Below are 15,165 nucleotides of genomic sequence, written 5' to 3'. Positions count from 1 at the left end.
GCCTTGTGACTCCTGGGGCCCAATCAAGAGATACTTGGGCCACGTTTTCCTACGGGAAAGGCACGAGTGTCCATCTGAAAACCTTAGGCAAAGTGTGGGACCCTGGCCACTGGGGTTTCATTCAAGAGTGCTGCAAATCAGCAGACCAGGGTTCTGCTCACTCGCCAAGTGACAGCACAGTCCAGGCAGGCGGCCCTTTTTCTGTAGTTGTTTGAGGACCCCCCCACCCCCGAATTCCCAGGGCATTGCTGCTTTCAAAAACGGCCCGGAGTCTCTTGTAACAAATCTTTTGTGACAGAAAAGAAAAATGTCTCATAATTATTGTGTACTGCTCAGGGACAGGAGAGCTAATGAAGCAGATTGTTAAACATTTACTTTAAAGTGTAGCTATTATCTCCTGGCCCAGTAAGCTATGTTCTGGGACCACTTTTGCTAAACAAACGTCAAAGAGAAAAATATTCTGCCTAAGAATAACAGGGAAGAGTAAGAGGCTGGTTCCACAGCCCAGGGCTGGGGTGGGAGCAGTTTCTGCAAACACGCAGACAGCAGGGGCCCTGCCAGGAGGTGGGGCGGGAAGGGGCCGTGCCCTGGGGGTGTGGACAAGGAGCTGCTGTTTCTTTGGAGGCCCAATTTCATCTCACCTTGGGGTATGTGGGGACATCCCGTCGAGGAGTCAACTTCTTGTTGTTATCCAAAAAACTGTACTTACAGGGACAGCTGGTCCTACAGGAGAAAAGCAAAAATTAGTCTGGCGCTGCCACTTCAGACTTGGTGTCCACGTGGGCAGGGGACTGTGGGGACCTCCGCAGAGAAAAACAAACGAACAAAAAACCCCAAGCCAAACCCACACACTCCTTTGGTCTTATCTGTAATGGGAGAATAAGTCATAAAGCCGGTGATGTCTCATTGCTAACCCCCCAGGGACCCTGCTGCACCTTTGAAGATAATATTCAGATCTTGGAAACATGCCATCTTCAGTACAGATAAGCGTCTAAAAATCTTTTGTTTTTTTAATGATACAAGTAAAACATTTTCATTCTAAAAAAAATTCAAATAGCACCGAAGTAGATAAAGTAAAAAAAAAAAAAATAAAGTCCCGACTACCACTTCTTTCCCTTAAATCTCAGACCCTGGAAATAGCTCCTGTTAAGTCTGGGGAATCTTCCAGAATTTCCTGGGCGAGGACATACACAAACGGCCCCCTCGTACTTTTAAACAAAGATGGAATTGTACGAACTCATTCTGTTGTAACTTGTTTTGTTCACTTAATACACCCCAACTCACTGGGTGTAGCTTCCCAGAGATCAGTTTCATTAAAAACAAACCCTCCTCCAGTGCTCCTGGGTATGGCTGCAGCATATCAGCCATCTGCTCACCAGGATGGGCTTTCGGGGTGTCCCCCATGTTCCCCATTGCATACGTGTTGACAGATGCATTTGCTATCTGGCTCTATTTCCATCACCACTCAATGTCAAGGTGTCTCACGTAAGAACAGACCCAAAGGAGCCAGGTGTGTTCTGGCGGGAAAGCCACCTTCTGATACTGGGCAGAGTGTGCTGGCTGTGGGGTCGTACCTGGGGCCCGGCGTAGGGGGCTGTCCCAGGAGATCTGGCCATTCCACGATCCCCTCCCGACTGGGGATCATAACTTTCTTGGATGTGAACATTCTCTCCATCCTCCCTGTGATGGGGAGCACGATGGAGGGGTCTGCACCCCCTTGTTTGAGATTCCCTGGCTGGTGCGCAGAAGAAGCTCGTGTGGTTTTGTTAATGATGCTCCGTCTTCTGGGAGAGCCATTTAATACCATCTATAGTAACAGCCATAAAGAATTCATATTCTTTAAGCCCGGGTATCTACTCTGGGGAATTTAAGATAAGAATCAGGCACGAGCAAACAGCTCAATGCACAAAAGTATTCACCGCTGCGTTATCTGTCGTTGCAGAAACACCGAACCAAAGGAGAAGCCACCTAAATGTCCCCAAGTGGGAACTAATTTAAACCATTATGATTCATTGACAAGCTACACTGCTGTGTGATCGTGAGGATAATGAACAATATTATGTGAAGTGAGGGAATTTTAGGGGAAAGGGGAAAAAGAAACGTTGCATTCAGCATGTACTGAAAAGGAATGCTGAAATATTTACCAAAGCACTAGGTAAAAAGAACACATGTGGTGGGTGAAAAGTGAGTGCTGGACTGGCCTTCTGGAAAAAGCTGGATGTGGGTTAAAGTTCGATCCATTTATGGCTCAGAATATTGTAAGTGAAAAAAGATGACACCACAGTATTTCTTCGTTGTTTTTCAAAACTAGACACCTACACACAAAGAACCACCTGGAAAGCTCCGTGTCCACATTTCACCTGGGGGTGCTCTGCGGCTGCCATTACTGACGATTCAGTACCGTCTGATGGTTTTACAAGGAGGCTGTGCTACCCGCAGACTCAGAATAATAAGTCGATTTCCTTTTTGAAGAGAGCCTTCAGCCTTATTTTCGGGGCACGCTGCTATTCCTCCCTCAGCCAGACACTTGTCAAAACCATCAGAGTTGCTAGGGACAGCTTCCCATATGTGTGGGGATTTAACAAAACAGTCCAAAACGGACCAATAAAAGGTACCAACCGAATGACTGCCACTGTCACCCTGTCACTGAGAAATCCCATTGACACATTTCTGAGCGACGATGAACTTAGTCTGTGCACTTAAGACAACAGATGGCATCATCACGACCTCTTTTCTGCTTTTAACCTCTTCTGCAGAAACATCCACGCACGTGCTGGCTAGGTAAGCTGTGTGCCTTTCCCAGGAGGGCTGTGGAAGCCTTCACCACGCAGAAGGGTTGGAGTGCTGGAACCCAGCGGCTTCCTCCAAAATCCCAGTGTTGGGAGCATGTGCTGGGTGCCCGGCGACTCCTGCCAGGGCCTCCCCACCTCAGCGAGGCGCCCCGCCTGCTCCCTCTGCACCCCGTTGCCATGGGAACCAGCACCCTCCTGCTGACAGAGCAGCTGGCATGGCGCCTTTTCTTTTCCTTCTATTTAGGGCTCATTTTTGCTTCAGTTTCCTGGGCTCCCAGCCTCCCCTCCCCTGACTCAGTCCAGCGGTCAAGGCCATTTGTTTTGGATGAAGTGGAGGCTATGGACCCCCAGAGCCCTCAGATGCCAGCACATTCCTGCAGCCGCCCCGCCAGGGGTCAGCCAGCAAGCTCCACCCTGTGCGCTCAATTCGAGCAGGAAACTGGACCTCTTTCCTCCTGGGAGAAAAAAATCTGTCTCAGCAGAGCGCAGCCTGTCCTGGGGGTGTCTCTCAGCGCCCCCACGCCTGATGGCTATCCGCTTTAGCTACTCCTGGAGAGGCAAAGGCTGTCTGGGGCATGCAAACGCCTGGCCGGGGCTGCCGGGGTGCTGTTGGTGGGTGGTGTGCTCGCTCATTAGCCATTGGGGGGGTACATGGTGGGGCTCAACCGTCCAGGCGCCTTTGTTCTCTCTGCGTGCCCAAGGCCTTGACACCTCTGGAAAAACTGCCCACAGGTGCCGCTTCTCCAGGCACTCCAGGGAAGTCCCATGGAGCAAGCCTGGCCCCCGGGGCCTAAATGCTACATGGAGCTCCTGTATGATTACAGTGGGACCCTCCGTCAACACAGACAGAAGGGGCAGCGCACAGGGCTCTTGTTCTCCATCTGGGTTTATTTCCCCACAAAGACAAGGGAAGGGCTGTCCTTTGGGCACAGAAGGGGCTGCTGGGCTCCTGGACCAGGGCCCTGTGGAGACTGGGACAGGGGTCCTCTCTGTGCTGCCAGCGATGCTGGAGACTTTCTTCCTGTTCTGTTTGTGACTGAAGAGCCACAGTTACCCGTCTCTCACCTACATGGGATGCTGTGAAAACTGTCTGCTGAGAATGTCGCCTCTAAGACTGGTTAGGGCATCGGGAGCCTTCCTTTTGGATTATGGCGCCGTGAGCTCTCAAACGTGCTTTTGGGGGAGCACAGAAGAGACCTGAATTACTCAGAGGAGCCTGGGGGCTCACCCTGCCCCACAGGGGTGTCTGTAGATGATGGCTTGTCTTTCAGGCCTGGTTGGCTTCCTCCCATGTGCTCTAAAATCGGGATGTGTTGTGGGTTGAGTTGTGTCCCCCAAAGTCAGATGTTGAAGTCCCAGCCCCCTGTACCTGTGAAGGTGACTTCATTTGTAAATAGGGTTGTTACAGGTGTAATGAGTTAAGGTGAGGTCATACTGGAGTAGGGTGGCGCTGGTCCACTATGACCTGCGTCCTTTTAAAAAGGGGACATGTGGACACACACATGGGGGTTGGGGTGTGGGGAAGACGGAGGCAGAGATCAGGGCGATGTCACTACAATCTAGGGAACCCCAAGGACAGCCAGCAGCCAGCTGAGGCTGGGAGAGGCCGGGGACACATTTCCCCCCAGAGCCTTTGGCGGGGTGGCCTTACCAACACCTTGATTTCAGACTCGTGGCCTCCAGAACTGTGACAGACTAAGTTTCTATCGTTTTCAGCCCCTCAGTTTGTGGTGCTTTGTTATAAGAAACTAATACAACTTGGACAACATTTTGTTTTGTCCTTTGAGCTGGACCAGAGGACCAGGGCACGCCAGAAAGCCCAGCAGGGCCTCATGTTCTCAGCATTCCCACTGCCACCTGCCTGGACTACAGACCAGGAAGGAGGTGGAGCAGCGAGGGTGCCTGAGACATGCAAGCAGGTGGCAGTTAGCCATTTGAGAAGGGACGACAGGCTGCAAATGCCTCCTGCCCATGCTCTGTGGGTTCCGTGAAGGCAGCCTGTTTGCGGGTGAGGTGACACCATTCCAGCCAAGGGACATACCCTGTGGGCTGAGAGGTTTCGCTCGGGAGCCCTCAGTGTCAGGCTGGGGACTAGAACTTGAGGTTAATCCTCTTCCCCCCGATGATGATGGGTGAAGCTGGACCCACACCCCTTCTGAGACAGCATGCCCCACCTGGCTCTGGGCTGAGGGCAACTGTGTCAGGGGCACCTGGGGTACGTAACCCAGTGGGCACCACGCCCGGCCACCACCCTCGCCACAGCGGACGTGGCCCATGGCCATGGCAGCCACTCTGAGGCCAGCAGCTAAGCACAGCCAGCATAGCCTGGATAACTGGGCAACAGGACTGGCCACAGGGTGGAGGCCCAGCAGGTGTCAGCTGGGCACAGGGACAGCCAGAGGGCTGAGCTGAGCCCTGCAGGTCCTGAGCCGAGAGTGTCACCATGACAAGGGTCACTTCAGGTCTGAGTGTCCTTCCAGATGCCGAGCCAGGTCTCAGGCCTGGGTGCCCAGCTCCTCAGCTGGCCCAGGGCAACTCCAGGACTCTTACTAGGTCACATGGAGGACTGTCCCCTGTCCCATATGGAAAGCACCTCCCACCATAAATGACAAAGGTGAATTATTCACTCAGTTTTCTGTGGTCACAAACTCCTCTGCCCTAACCTCCCCAAATCAAATGGAACGAGACACCCCAAAATCCAAATTAGCTGCTGTGAGTGTGACATAAACGTGGCTTGCTCCTGACGGACACGTGAATGGGGCTCTGAGCCCCTCAGCCTCTCCCCGAGCCCACCCCGAGGCTGGCCAGCCCGGCCGGACCCTGAGGGGACTGACCCGCGACCGCCAGCTTCCCGTTGCCCCCTGCCCTGGAGGACCCTCCATCACAACCTGTGGAGCCGTACCCCTCACTCCGCAGGTTGCGCTGTGTTTTAAAACTGGGGAGAGATCGCCTAGCTGTTAGGTGTCTCTTCGTAAGACAGTTGAGTACATTTACACAGGACAGTCCTCAGGTTCGTTCGACCCCACTGAATGCTGTGAGGCCCTGCTGCAACCCCAGCAGCATGTGGGGGGCATGGGGCTCGGGGGTGACGGGCCACATTGTAACCACATGTCTCCTGGGTGGGACTCTGGCGTGAAGAGAGCAGGAGCAGGCGGGGGTGGGGCTGGGCCCTATCAGCAGAGCCCTCGGCCCGTCCCGCACAGGGTTACAGCTCAGCCGTGTGGTCCCTCAGCCTCCACAACTGCTGTGACCCTGGCTTCGGTAGAGGGGCCTACGGTCGAGGGGGTGTGAAGAAGCCTGTGTGTCTTTTTCATGAATGTCGGCTCCCCAGGGGCACGTGTGGACAGACCCCTAGTTCCCCAGTTCAAGTGAGTTCTGTATCCGGTGGGCCACAGGCCTTTCTCCCCGACCTGCTGCTCTGGTTGTGGGGCCGTCCACCGGGCAGCGGGACCTGTGGGGGACCAGGACGCTTGTCCCATGAAAGCCAAGCACATTTTCCTTCTAGCATCCCCTTTGTTTAAAAACTACAGTCACCTTCTTTCAGTCTGGCTAAGCTATTCCTAACACTTGCTCTGCAGGAGGACTACTCCCCTTGAGATGCAGTCAGCCTCCTAACCTCCATCTGCCAGGACCTCTCCCCTATAACGAGTGAGCTTTGCAATTAAAAGCAAATCCCAAGCAGAGCAGGGCTGCCTCCAGACTGCGCCCACCCTGCCGGGGCAGCCGGATCACAGGGCTCCAGACTTCAGACTTGCTTTTGGATCACAGGGTCCAAACTTCAGACTTGCTTTTGGGAAAACAAAGCCCATACCGCCACCCCCAGCCCCATGGCTCCTCTGAGCTCTCCCCTGGCCCGACTCCCCGGCTCACTCAGTTCAGACCTTACCTGTTGCTTCTGGCTGCCAGCTCCTCTCTCATCTTTTTAATGTCACTCTTGCATTTCTCAATCTCCACCACTTTTAGTCCTTCCACTGGCGACAAAGAGAAACAAGGGGGTTACCATGGATAGACAGGGATGACCCCGCAGGGCTGGTACCAGGGGGGCTAGTTGGAGGCTGCCCACGGTGCTGGGAGGACAGCTGGCTCAGTGCAGTGGTTCCCCCTCCTGCCCAGGCTGCCGACATTCAGGTCCTGCCAACCCCTCCCCCATTCAGCTCAGCCACAACCCATGCTGACATCTCGGGCCTGTTCTAAGCGTGAGCTGTCGCCTGCACCTGTGTGTTTCTTTAGGGCAAGCCCCTTCTCCCTGCTCCTTGAATCTTGACTTTTCTTGCACCCACTCTCTCTCTCCATACCCCTAAACACCAGCTGAGGACACGGAACAAAGAAGTCTGTTATCCAAAAGAAAAGAAAAGGGGGCAAATGTGGCCCCAGGGTATTAAAATGCAAGGGAAGGCTCAGTGGGCAAAATGACAGCCTTGCCAGCAAGGACGACAATTTCATTAGCCTGAAAGCTTTGCACTTGAAGGTCCTCCCTGGAGCCCCTAACCAGGAGGAAGTGTGGATTTGAAATGGATGAGAAGTAAGCAGGCCGCTTCGGGGATGAGTAGGACCTGGGCTGTGTGGCATTCCTGGAGAGCCACGGCACAAGCGTGCCCGGAAAGCCAGGTCTCAGCTTTCATCAAAGGATCAACTGGGGCTTACACCTCCAAGCCGTAAGCTGGCTGGCTGCACAGGGGCCCGGAGACGCTGCCACCAGGCAGGCAGCCTGGGAAAGGCTTTCAGATTTGACTCATTCATCAGAAATAAAAAGATTGGCTTTGTCACTTTGCAATCACACCTCAATTTTTGTGCAAAAAGATACGCCTTGAAGTGCTACTCAATTCCCCTTTTCATCAGGCGTGGCTCTGAATTTGGCTAAAAATAAATGCGGATGACTTCCACGGAAAACGAAGTGACTCAGTGACGTCAGCAGTTCTTCCCACCCCGCCAGAGCACATGCTGGGGGACACTGGCGAAGGGCAGCGCCCCAGGCAGGCGGGCTGGAACCATAACCTCCCTGCGAGGTTTCCCAAATACCCCAGGGTCAGGGGCCAAGTGGGACCAAGGCTACGCAAAAACATCACTTCTTTCTGCCCAAAGTGAGCAGACTCTGGAGGATCTGATACTCACATCTGGTCCTGGTGACATGCTTCTATGCCATACCGGGGACACCGTCCCTGCTACCAGGACTGGGGACCGAAACACAGGGTCTTAAGTGCACGTGGCCGGAGCCTGCGAGGTGGCTCTCAGTGGCCGATGCCACATGCATTGCCACTAGGGAAACTTGGAACCTGACGCCGGTGCGTTTCTGCACCCTCCCTAGGAGCCCATTGTAATGTGGAGTGGGCTGTTCTCAGCTGGTTCTTGTGTCACAGACACCATGAAGAAGTCACTACTGAAAGCCACAGGTCCTCTTCCAGGAAAAGGCACACGGGCACACACCGTTCGCGGTTTGTATTTGGACGGGACCTCGGTCCACACTGCAGGACCTCACCCCAGGCAGGAGAGGACCACAGCGGGTCTGCCAGGAGGACGCTGTCATCAGCAAACGGTAGTTTTACTGACACAAGGAGGGCAGAAAATTCCAGAAAGTGAACAGATCTGGAGGACAGCCCTGGCATGTGGTGTAGACTTTGATCCAAGAGCAGATTGGGGAAGAGATGAAGAGGGTGGTGTAGCGTCCACAGGGGAGCGTGCCCTGCCATTCAAGGTCCATGGTTACGTTATTATGTTTCAAACATCATTTTATACAAAGTAACATATGACCATTGTAGAAAACAGAGGGAATAAGGAGCATCTTAAAGAAGAGTATTTGACAATTTATCTATGATCCCATTGGGCCAGACACAGCCCATTTCACATTATATACACCGGCAGGTTTCCTTGTAGGCATTTCTCTCCCACCGCCTTGCATTCTAAATATCTGCCTATCTACCTATCCGTGCTTAATTTTCAAAAGACAAAGTGGGGATCCTGTTCCTTTTCCTGTTTTCTCGCCTGCGTCTTTTCCATTCCCGGTAAGCCCAGGGCACTGGGTGTGTTAGCGGCCGCCTCCTGGCTCGCGGTGCTTGGTGAATGTGTGAGGTTTGTATTGCTCTGGGACTTGGCTCAGACTCCCTAGCCATTTACTGAGCGTGATATTAATATTAAGTCTTTCGGGAGACACAATATAATATCACTAATTTGCATCCCAGGGATTCAGAATTCATGGCAATTATGTTTATGAAGAGCTTGGTTGCTAAGGAACTTGCTAGTGTGTAATGAGATGGCAAAAGTCATGCATTCATCCGTGGATGAGAAAAACCACTCTTCCTGGGATTAAGGAGGAGGATGCAGGGCAGCAGCGCCCAGACGGTGGCTGAGCGGCTCCTGCTTCCCATTCCTTTCCTGGACGGGGCTGCTTTTAGACGAGATTCCACAGCCCACATCCTGGGCCGGTTCCAGCCCCGCCTGCCCCCCCACCCCCAGAGGAGGGAGAACAACCCCGCCCCCTACTCCCTCCTCGAGGGGGAGGGGGACTCTGGAGTTGAGACTGGGTGTCAGTTTCATACATGCGCCCTCCTACTCGTCCATTTTGAACTTCAAATGTAGGTGGGCACAGATCAGGACTCCCAATGAAAGCAGAGGCACCCTAACCCCTCCCAGCACCGGGGGCCCTGGTTCACCCTCCCCGACCAGGCGGCCCAGGCAGGCTGACTGGCCACATGAGCACATCTGGAAACCCAGCTGTCTCCTCTCGAACTTTAGAGGTGGTTCTATGGGCCTCTGCAAGTTAGAGGCCCCCATGAGGGAGAACCCTTAAGAATGAGGGACAGTGGCTTTGGGGACAGGCAGGAGCAGCAGAACAGGGCCCCAGGGCAGCTGTTTGCCTGGCCTCCACTGGCCTGTCTGGGGTCACGTAAGAGGCCGCAGTGGGCCGGGCCGGGGAGGCCCTCCTTTGGCTGCCGAGTGAATGCAAGATGTTTAAAGACACGTGAGCCGTGTTTCAACACTTCCTCCAAGGACTTTGGTAAAGAATTTGCATAAAGCACATTTCCCAAGTGACAAAGAAAAGTGAGCTTTGGTTTCAGCTTTGCGTCTCATGAATTGTTTGCATGACCCACAGGGCCAGTTCTCCTTGTGTTTAGGGTTTGGTCCAGGCTCTGGGCACAGGACAAAGGCTGGATGGGAGCAGGATGTGTGCTGTTTGTGTGTGTGTGTGCTTTGTGTGTATGTGTTTATATGTGTGTGTATGTGTTTATATGTGTGTGTATGTGTTTATATGTGTGTATGTGTTTATATGTGTGTGCTGTGTGTGTGTGCGAGTTTGTGCTGTGTGTGGGTGCTTTGTGTGTATGTGTTTATGTGTGTGTTTATATGTGGGTGTGTTTACATGTGTGTGCATGTTTATGTGTGTATGTGTTTATATGGGTGTGTACGTGTTTACATGTGTGTACGTGTTTGTGTGTGCACGTTTACACGTGTGTGTTTATGTGTGTATGTGATTATATGTGTGTACGTGTTTACATGTGTGTACGTGTTTATATGTGTGTATGAGTGTCTATATCTGGCCTGGGGTCAGGGGGCAGTCATGCTCCTGGCAGCCTCCCCGGCCACCGGCCCAGGCCAGCTTGCTCTGGCAGCCGGCGTGACCTTTTCCCCAAGTGATATGCATGAGAGGTCCAGCTGCAGGACCCCTGTCCTCAAAAGGACTCCCCTCTGCTCTTCCACATCTTTGGGGTAAGGCACTGCTCTCTCCGGGTGGTGGCTCTCTGGAACTCATACCCCCTGGGACTTAGCACAGGACAGGCAACCCTGCCACCTCCGTGCCAGTATGGAGGCTGCTGGAGACTGCAGGCGGCAGCCACATACACCAGGAGGGGGCCAGTCCAAAGCCAGGTGGAGTCAAGGAGGATGAGAGCCCATCTGAATTGTGCGACCTCCTGGGGGTGTGAACCGACACGGCCATGTTCCTGCAGGGAGGGGGGCAGCTAGGAGGGGGATAGCTGGGGCTGGTGGGGGCAGAAGCCCCAAAGTAGGGCTGTGGGGCGAACCCACCGCCAGGCCCACAGCTTGCGGACTGTTCCTTTCTCCCTCCTATTCCCAAGAAAGGTAAGTCCCCTGCACCTCATTCCTGCGTGCCGGGTCCCAGTGCTAGAAATGGGCACAACTCCTGAAAACACTGGTAATTTTGAATATGCATCCAGCCTGAGCTCGGAGGGCAAAACGGTGGTACCTCTTCCAGGGAACCTGTGTGCATGTGCAGGATTTCTGGGATTTACCCACAGACCCGGTGGGGAGATGCCTTCCTCTGAGGAGCAAGCAGTTCCAGAGAATTCCGGGCTCAAGGAGGCCAGGGGAGAGGATCACATGGGCTGCGTCGTTCAACGGCCCTCAATTCACACACCACGTGAAGGCAAAACAAAGTCTCCATGGCCAGACGCGGGAAACCACTCAAACTGAGGTCACCAGAGTTCTCTGTGGGAGTTCTGAAAATCCCTTCCTGGCCTCTGCAACTTGCCTGTTTGCAAGCAACGGTGGGCGGTGGGCGTTGGAGCTGGCTTCTGTGTGGGCAGAGGGTGGGAGGAAGCAGAGGGACCTGGAGGAGAGGGGGCAATGCTGAGGTACCCACTGGCTCCGGGGCATCACACATAGGTGGTGACTGTGACCTTCCTCTGTGTAAATACAGGCCGGGACTCGACAGTGAACGTTTTGCATTTTCTACGTTCTTTTCCACGTCTGGAGAAGTCCCTGCTCTGTGGGGCTTGGTGGGAAGTTGAGCTCGCCTCCCAAATGCTCACTGTAGTGGCTTGAACTGCGTCTCCCCAAAGGATGTGTTCACATCCTAAGCCCCAGAACCTGTGAGTGGGGCCTTATTTAGAAAAAGATTTTCGGCAGACATCTCAAGACAAAAGCATTCTGGATTAGGGGGGACCCTGAACCCAAAGATAGACGTCCCTCTAAGAGATAGGCAGATGGGACTGGGGACGAGACACTGGGGAGAAGACCCCGTGAAGATGGAGGCAGTTTGGAGCGATTTGGCCACAAGCCAAGGGCGCCTGGCAACCACCAGAAGCTAGAAGAGGCCTGGAGCAGATTCCCCCTCAGAGCTTCCAGAAGAAACTGACCCTGCAGACATCTTCATCGAAGACTCCGGCCTCCGGAACTGTGGGAAAACACATTTCTGTTGTTTTAAGCCCCCCCAGTTTGTGGTACTTGTCACGGCAGCCACAGGACACATGCATTTCTCTGGCCTCCCTTGCAGCCAGGGTGTGGGCACACAGCCCCTCTCTGTCCAGACTTTGCACCTGCACCAGTAGCTGGCTGTGTGCAGCAGTGCCCATGGGGCTGTGGGCGGCTGGGCACAGAGTGCCAGGTGCTGGGGGAGGCCCCGCACATCTGGGGCTCACGTGCACAGCCTGCCACGCTCACGGCGTCAGCTCTGCGTGGGGTGTGGAGCATTGTCCCTGCTGCAGACACCGAGCCCCGTTCCTGAGTCCTCCTGGTGACCCTGGGAGCTCCCCCAAAACCTTTAGGAAAAACCCCTTGTCTGTTCAATGCGGCCACAACCAGTGTCTGTGGCTGTAGTTGCGAGGCCTGCTTTCTAACCTACATTCTCAGGTCTCCTGGTGGGGGCCCCCAGCCAGGCGTGGAGAAAGGTGACACGTCACAGAAGGGCAGGCAGCAGCAGCGAGAGCAGCCCCTCAGGATCCTGGCCCTGGTCCCAATTTTATCCATATTTCTAATTTGCTGAATGAACTTGGCAGATCACTTAATCTCTTTGTGGCTTCTCCATCATCACTGGGGAAAACAAAACTGTTCTGAAGGTCAAATGATGACAAGGATTTTAAAAAAGTCAACGTGCTTTGTAAAGCATGACTGTATGAACCACGTGCCAGGTGACTTAGGAGAACTGGCTTTTGTATGATCCTGATTTTCATCCTTGAAAAAAATCCAAGCAATTCAAACAAGACATGAGAAGTGACATTCAGTGAGTCCTTATGGACAGCAATCGGCCGCATGGTGTTTGGTGACGCCCCAGCCCTGCCGGCCTCAGGTCTGGATTTGGTTTACTCATCCCTCAAGTTAATGAACATGGTGCCGTGGACCGTTACCCTTTGCCCTGACAGTGACAGAGGGCCTTTTGCCTTGTGAGCCGGATGGGAAGTTGTAACACACGTGGGTTCAAGCACTCGCCTTATTTGCAGATGGGGACACAGAGGACGCGTGACTAGATGCCGTCCTCCGCCCAGAAGTTTAGCTGGGGGGTCACTGAATCAAGTGAATCGATTGTCCTATGCTCATTAGAGTTTTTCTGCTCTCCTTTACGGAGACTGGAAACCACAGAGAATGGTTTAGTAGACGTGTTCCCAAAAAACAGACCACAGCATGCGGTCGCGTGTCCTCATTTATGTACGAAGAGACACACACTTATTACTCAGCAGGAGCTCCTGTCCAGAGAGGTGGAAATCTGGGGGGCCTCCGTTTGTATTCTGTGCCCTCCTGCTCGGAAAGGCTGTTTCCAGGCGCTGTTCTGTGGAACGTGTCACCCTGTACGTGCAGTGCTCCTTTGAAAGCGCCTGGGTGAGGCCCCCTAGCCTTTGTCAGCATTAAAGTTTAGGCATTTCACAAAGAAAACACATCACACTTCCCTTCCCTCTGCACCACTAGCTTATGAGGTAATTTACACAGAGGTAAGAAGACATCTAAGCAGAAAGAAAACACAAGATTCACTCACATTCGACGCGTTTCTCCAGCATTGCCAAGTGACTGGCAACCTCTGCTTTCAGTTCATTGATTTTAAATGCTCTAGGAGTGAAAAAAAAGAGGAGACAAGAAGTAACTCATAAGATTCTCAAACTTAAAGTGGGTCCATCAAACAGCTGTTGAGCCGCTGCCATGGGGGAGGTGTGCTGGTGAGGGCGGACATGAGGACGCTCCCAGTTGCTTTTAAGGAACTCACAGTGTGTGGGGGTGGGAGGAGGAAAGAGACACACCCTCAGACTATCTAGAGGGTGTGGTTTCCAAGCCTGAGCTGCCGCTAGGGACGTTTCCTCCCCTTACCTGGGAGTGAGCAGTACCTGGGAGTGAACAGCTGGGTCCTCTGCTCACAGCCCTGCCCCCTGCCCCTCCTGGGCACACACCACCTTTAGGGGACCTGGTGTGACCTCTCCAGGCTCCAACCCATTCAAGCAAGCAATTCTTAGGCTTTAAGAAAATGCCATCATATGCCGATCCCTCACCGGAGTTACCCTGGGGCAGTGAAATGTCACAGCGAAATAAGTGAGAAGAGGCAAGTAAGGCCAGATGACCCGGAATGAAAAGGCCCCATATCTACACAGGATCTCTGTGACAAGGCTTATTTCAAACGGTGTCAATTCTTATAGGTTGAATTTGGAGTCCCAGAAGAGCCAGCCAGTTGAGAAAACTCTTGGCAAACAAGAGCCCTCATTCTAATGCGCCCACCTTCCATGGTCTTTGGTATAAGGTGAGTGTTTCCTGGACCCCACCCGGCTGGCTCAGTTATAGAAGTCACAGAAGGATCGCGTGGGGAAGGCAGCCCCTCCAGGGTAAGTGTCTGCGACCAAGATACCTCAAAGGAAGGGGCACCGCTGTCAGAAGAACAAGCACCTGTCTCTGGAGATTACGTATTTAGAAGATTCTGTACCTTGAGAACTGCTCTGCAACCTGGGTCAGCACGGTCTGGACTAATTCTTCTTTCTCTACAGACCAAAAAAGAAAGACAGATGGAAAAAGGGAAGGGTCTCCAGATCCCTTTGGGCCTGAATCCACCGCAATGGCTGTGTGGCACTGAGGTCGCGGCGAGGAGTGGCCTGGGTACTGGACGCAAGCTCTGGCCCCGTCAGCACACCAAGGCCTCTCCTGCCCGCCTGCAAGGGCGCTTTCCCTCCTGGACTGCCCCAGGCCACCAACCTGTCTTGTCTCTCTCTCTCTCAGACGCCTGATTCGTTTTACGGGCCAATTACTACGACAAAGTGAGTCCAGGGCATATTTCAAGTGCACAACAGAGTGTTCTCACGGGGGGTCCAGAGAGGGGAAGCAGGCCGAGGCCTGTCCCTTTGTCGCCTGGCACGCACACCGGGCTGGGCGGCTGGTTGTACAAGGTGCAGGTCTAGGCTGCGTGCGACCTGCCTGATTTCCTGTTTCCTGACTGGCCCAGTGCCGGGTACCTCGGGGAAGGTGTGGATACTCACTGACTTGTCCTTTCCTGCAGGACTGTGCTCCTGGGAGGGGGTGGCCCCAGCCGGCCAGTAGACCCCCCCTGAAACACTAAGGACTTAGTGCTGATTTCATGTCACCAGTACTACGCGTAACCCTCCACTAAAACCAAAGGAAACCTGCCCGAACGCACACAGTCTCAACAATCCAATTGGGCAAAAGGGCTCAAAAG

At 53.6% G+C, this 15,165-nt stretch overlaps 1 protein-coding gene across 4 annotated transcripts in view; it reads right to left on the bottom strand.

The window, feature by feature from the left end:
• The window catches only part of PDE9A (phosphodiesterase 9A), a 96,374-nt gene that overhangs the window by 18,614 nt on the left and 62,595 nt on the right, over positions 1 to 15,165 (bottom strand). For all 4 annotated transcript variants that reach the window (XM_081073772.1, XM_081073773.1, XM_081073774.1 and 1 more), the window contains 4 exons: positions 14,422 to 14,476; positions 13,492 to 13,562; positions 6,679 to 6,763; positions 642 to 723 (listed from right to left, as the gene is read on the bottom strand). In XM_081073772.1, coding sequence (XP_080929898.1) covers positions 642 to 723; positions 6,679 to 6,763; positions 13,492 to 13,562; positions 14,422 to 14,476 — 293 coding nt within the window. The remainder of the gene's footprint in view (positions 1 to 641; positions 724 to 6,678; positions 6,764 to 13,491; positions 13,563 to 14,421; positions 14,477 to 15,165) is intronic.

This window comes from Rhinolophus hipposideros, assembly GCF_964194185.1.
Source record: "Rhinolophus hipposideros genome assembly, chromosome: 2".
NCBI classification, from domain to species: Eukaryota; Metazoa; Chordata; class Mammalia; order Chiroptera; family Rhinolophidae; genus Rhinolophus; species Rhinolophus hipposideros.
Note: the sequence above shows the minus strand (reverse complement) of the source record. Positions and strands in the feature narration are given on the sequence as shown.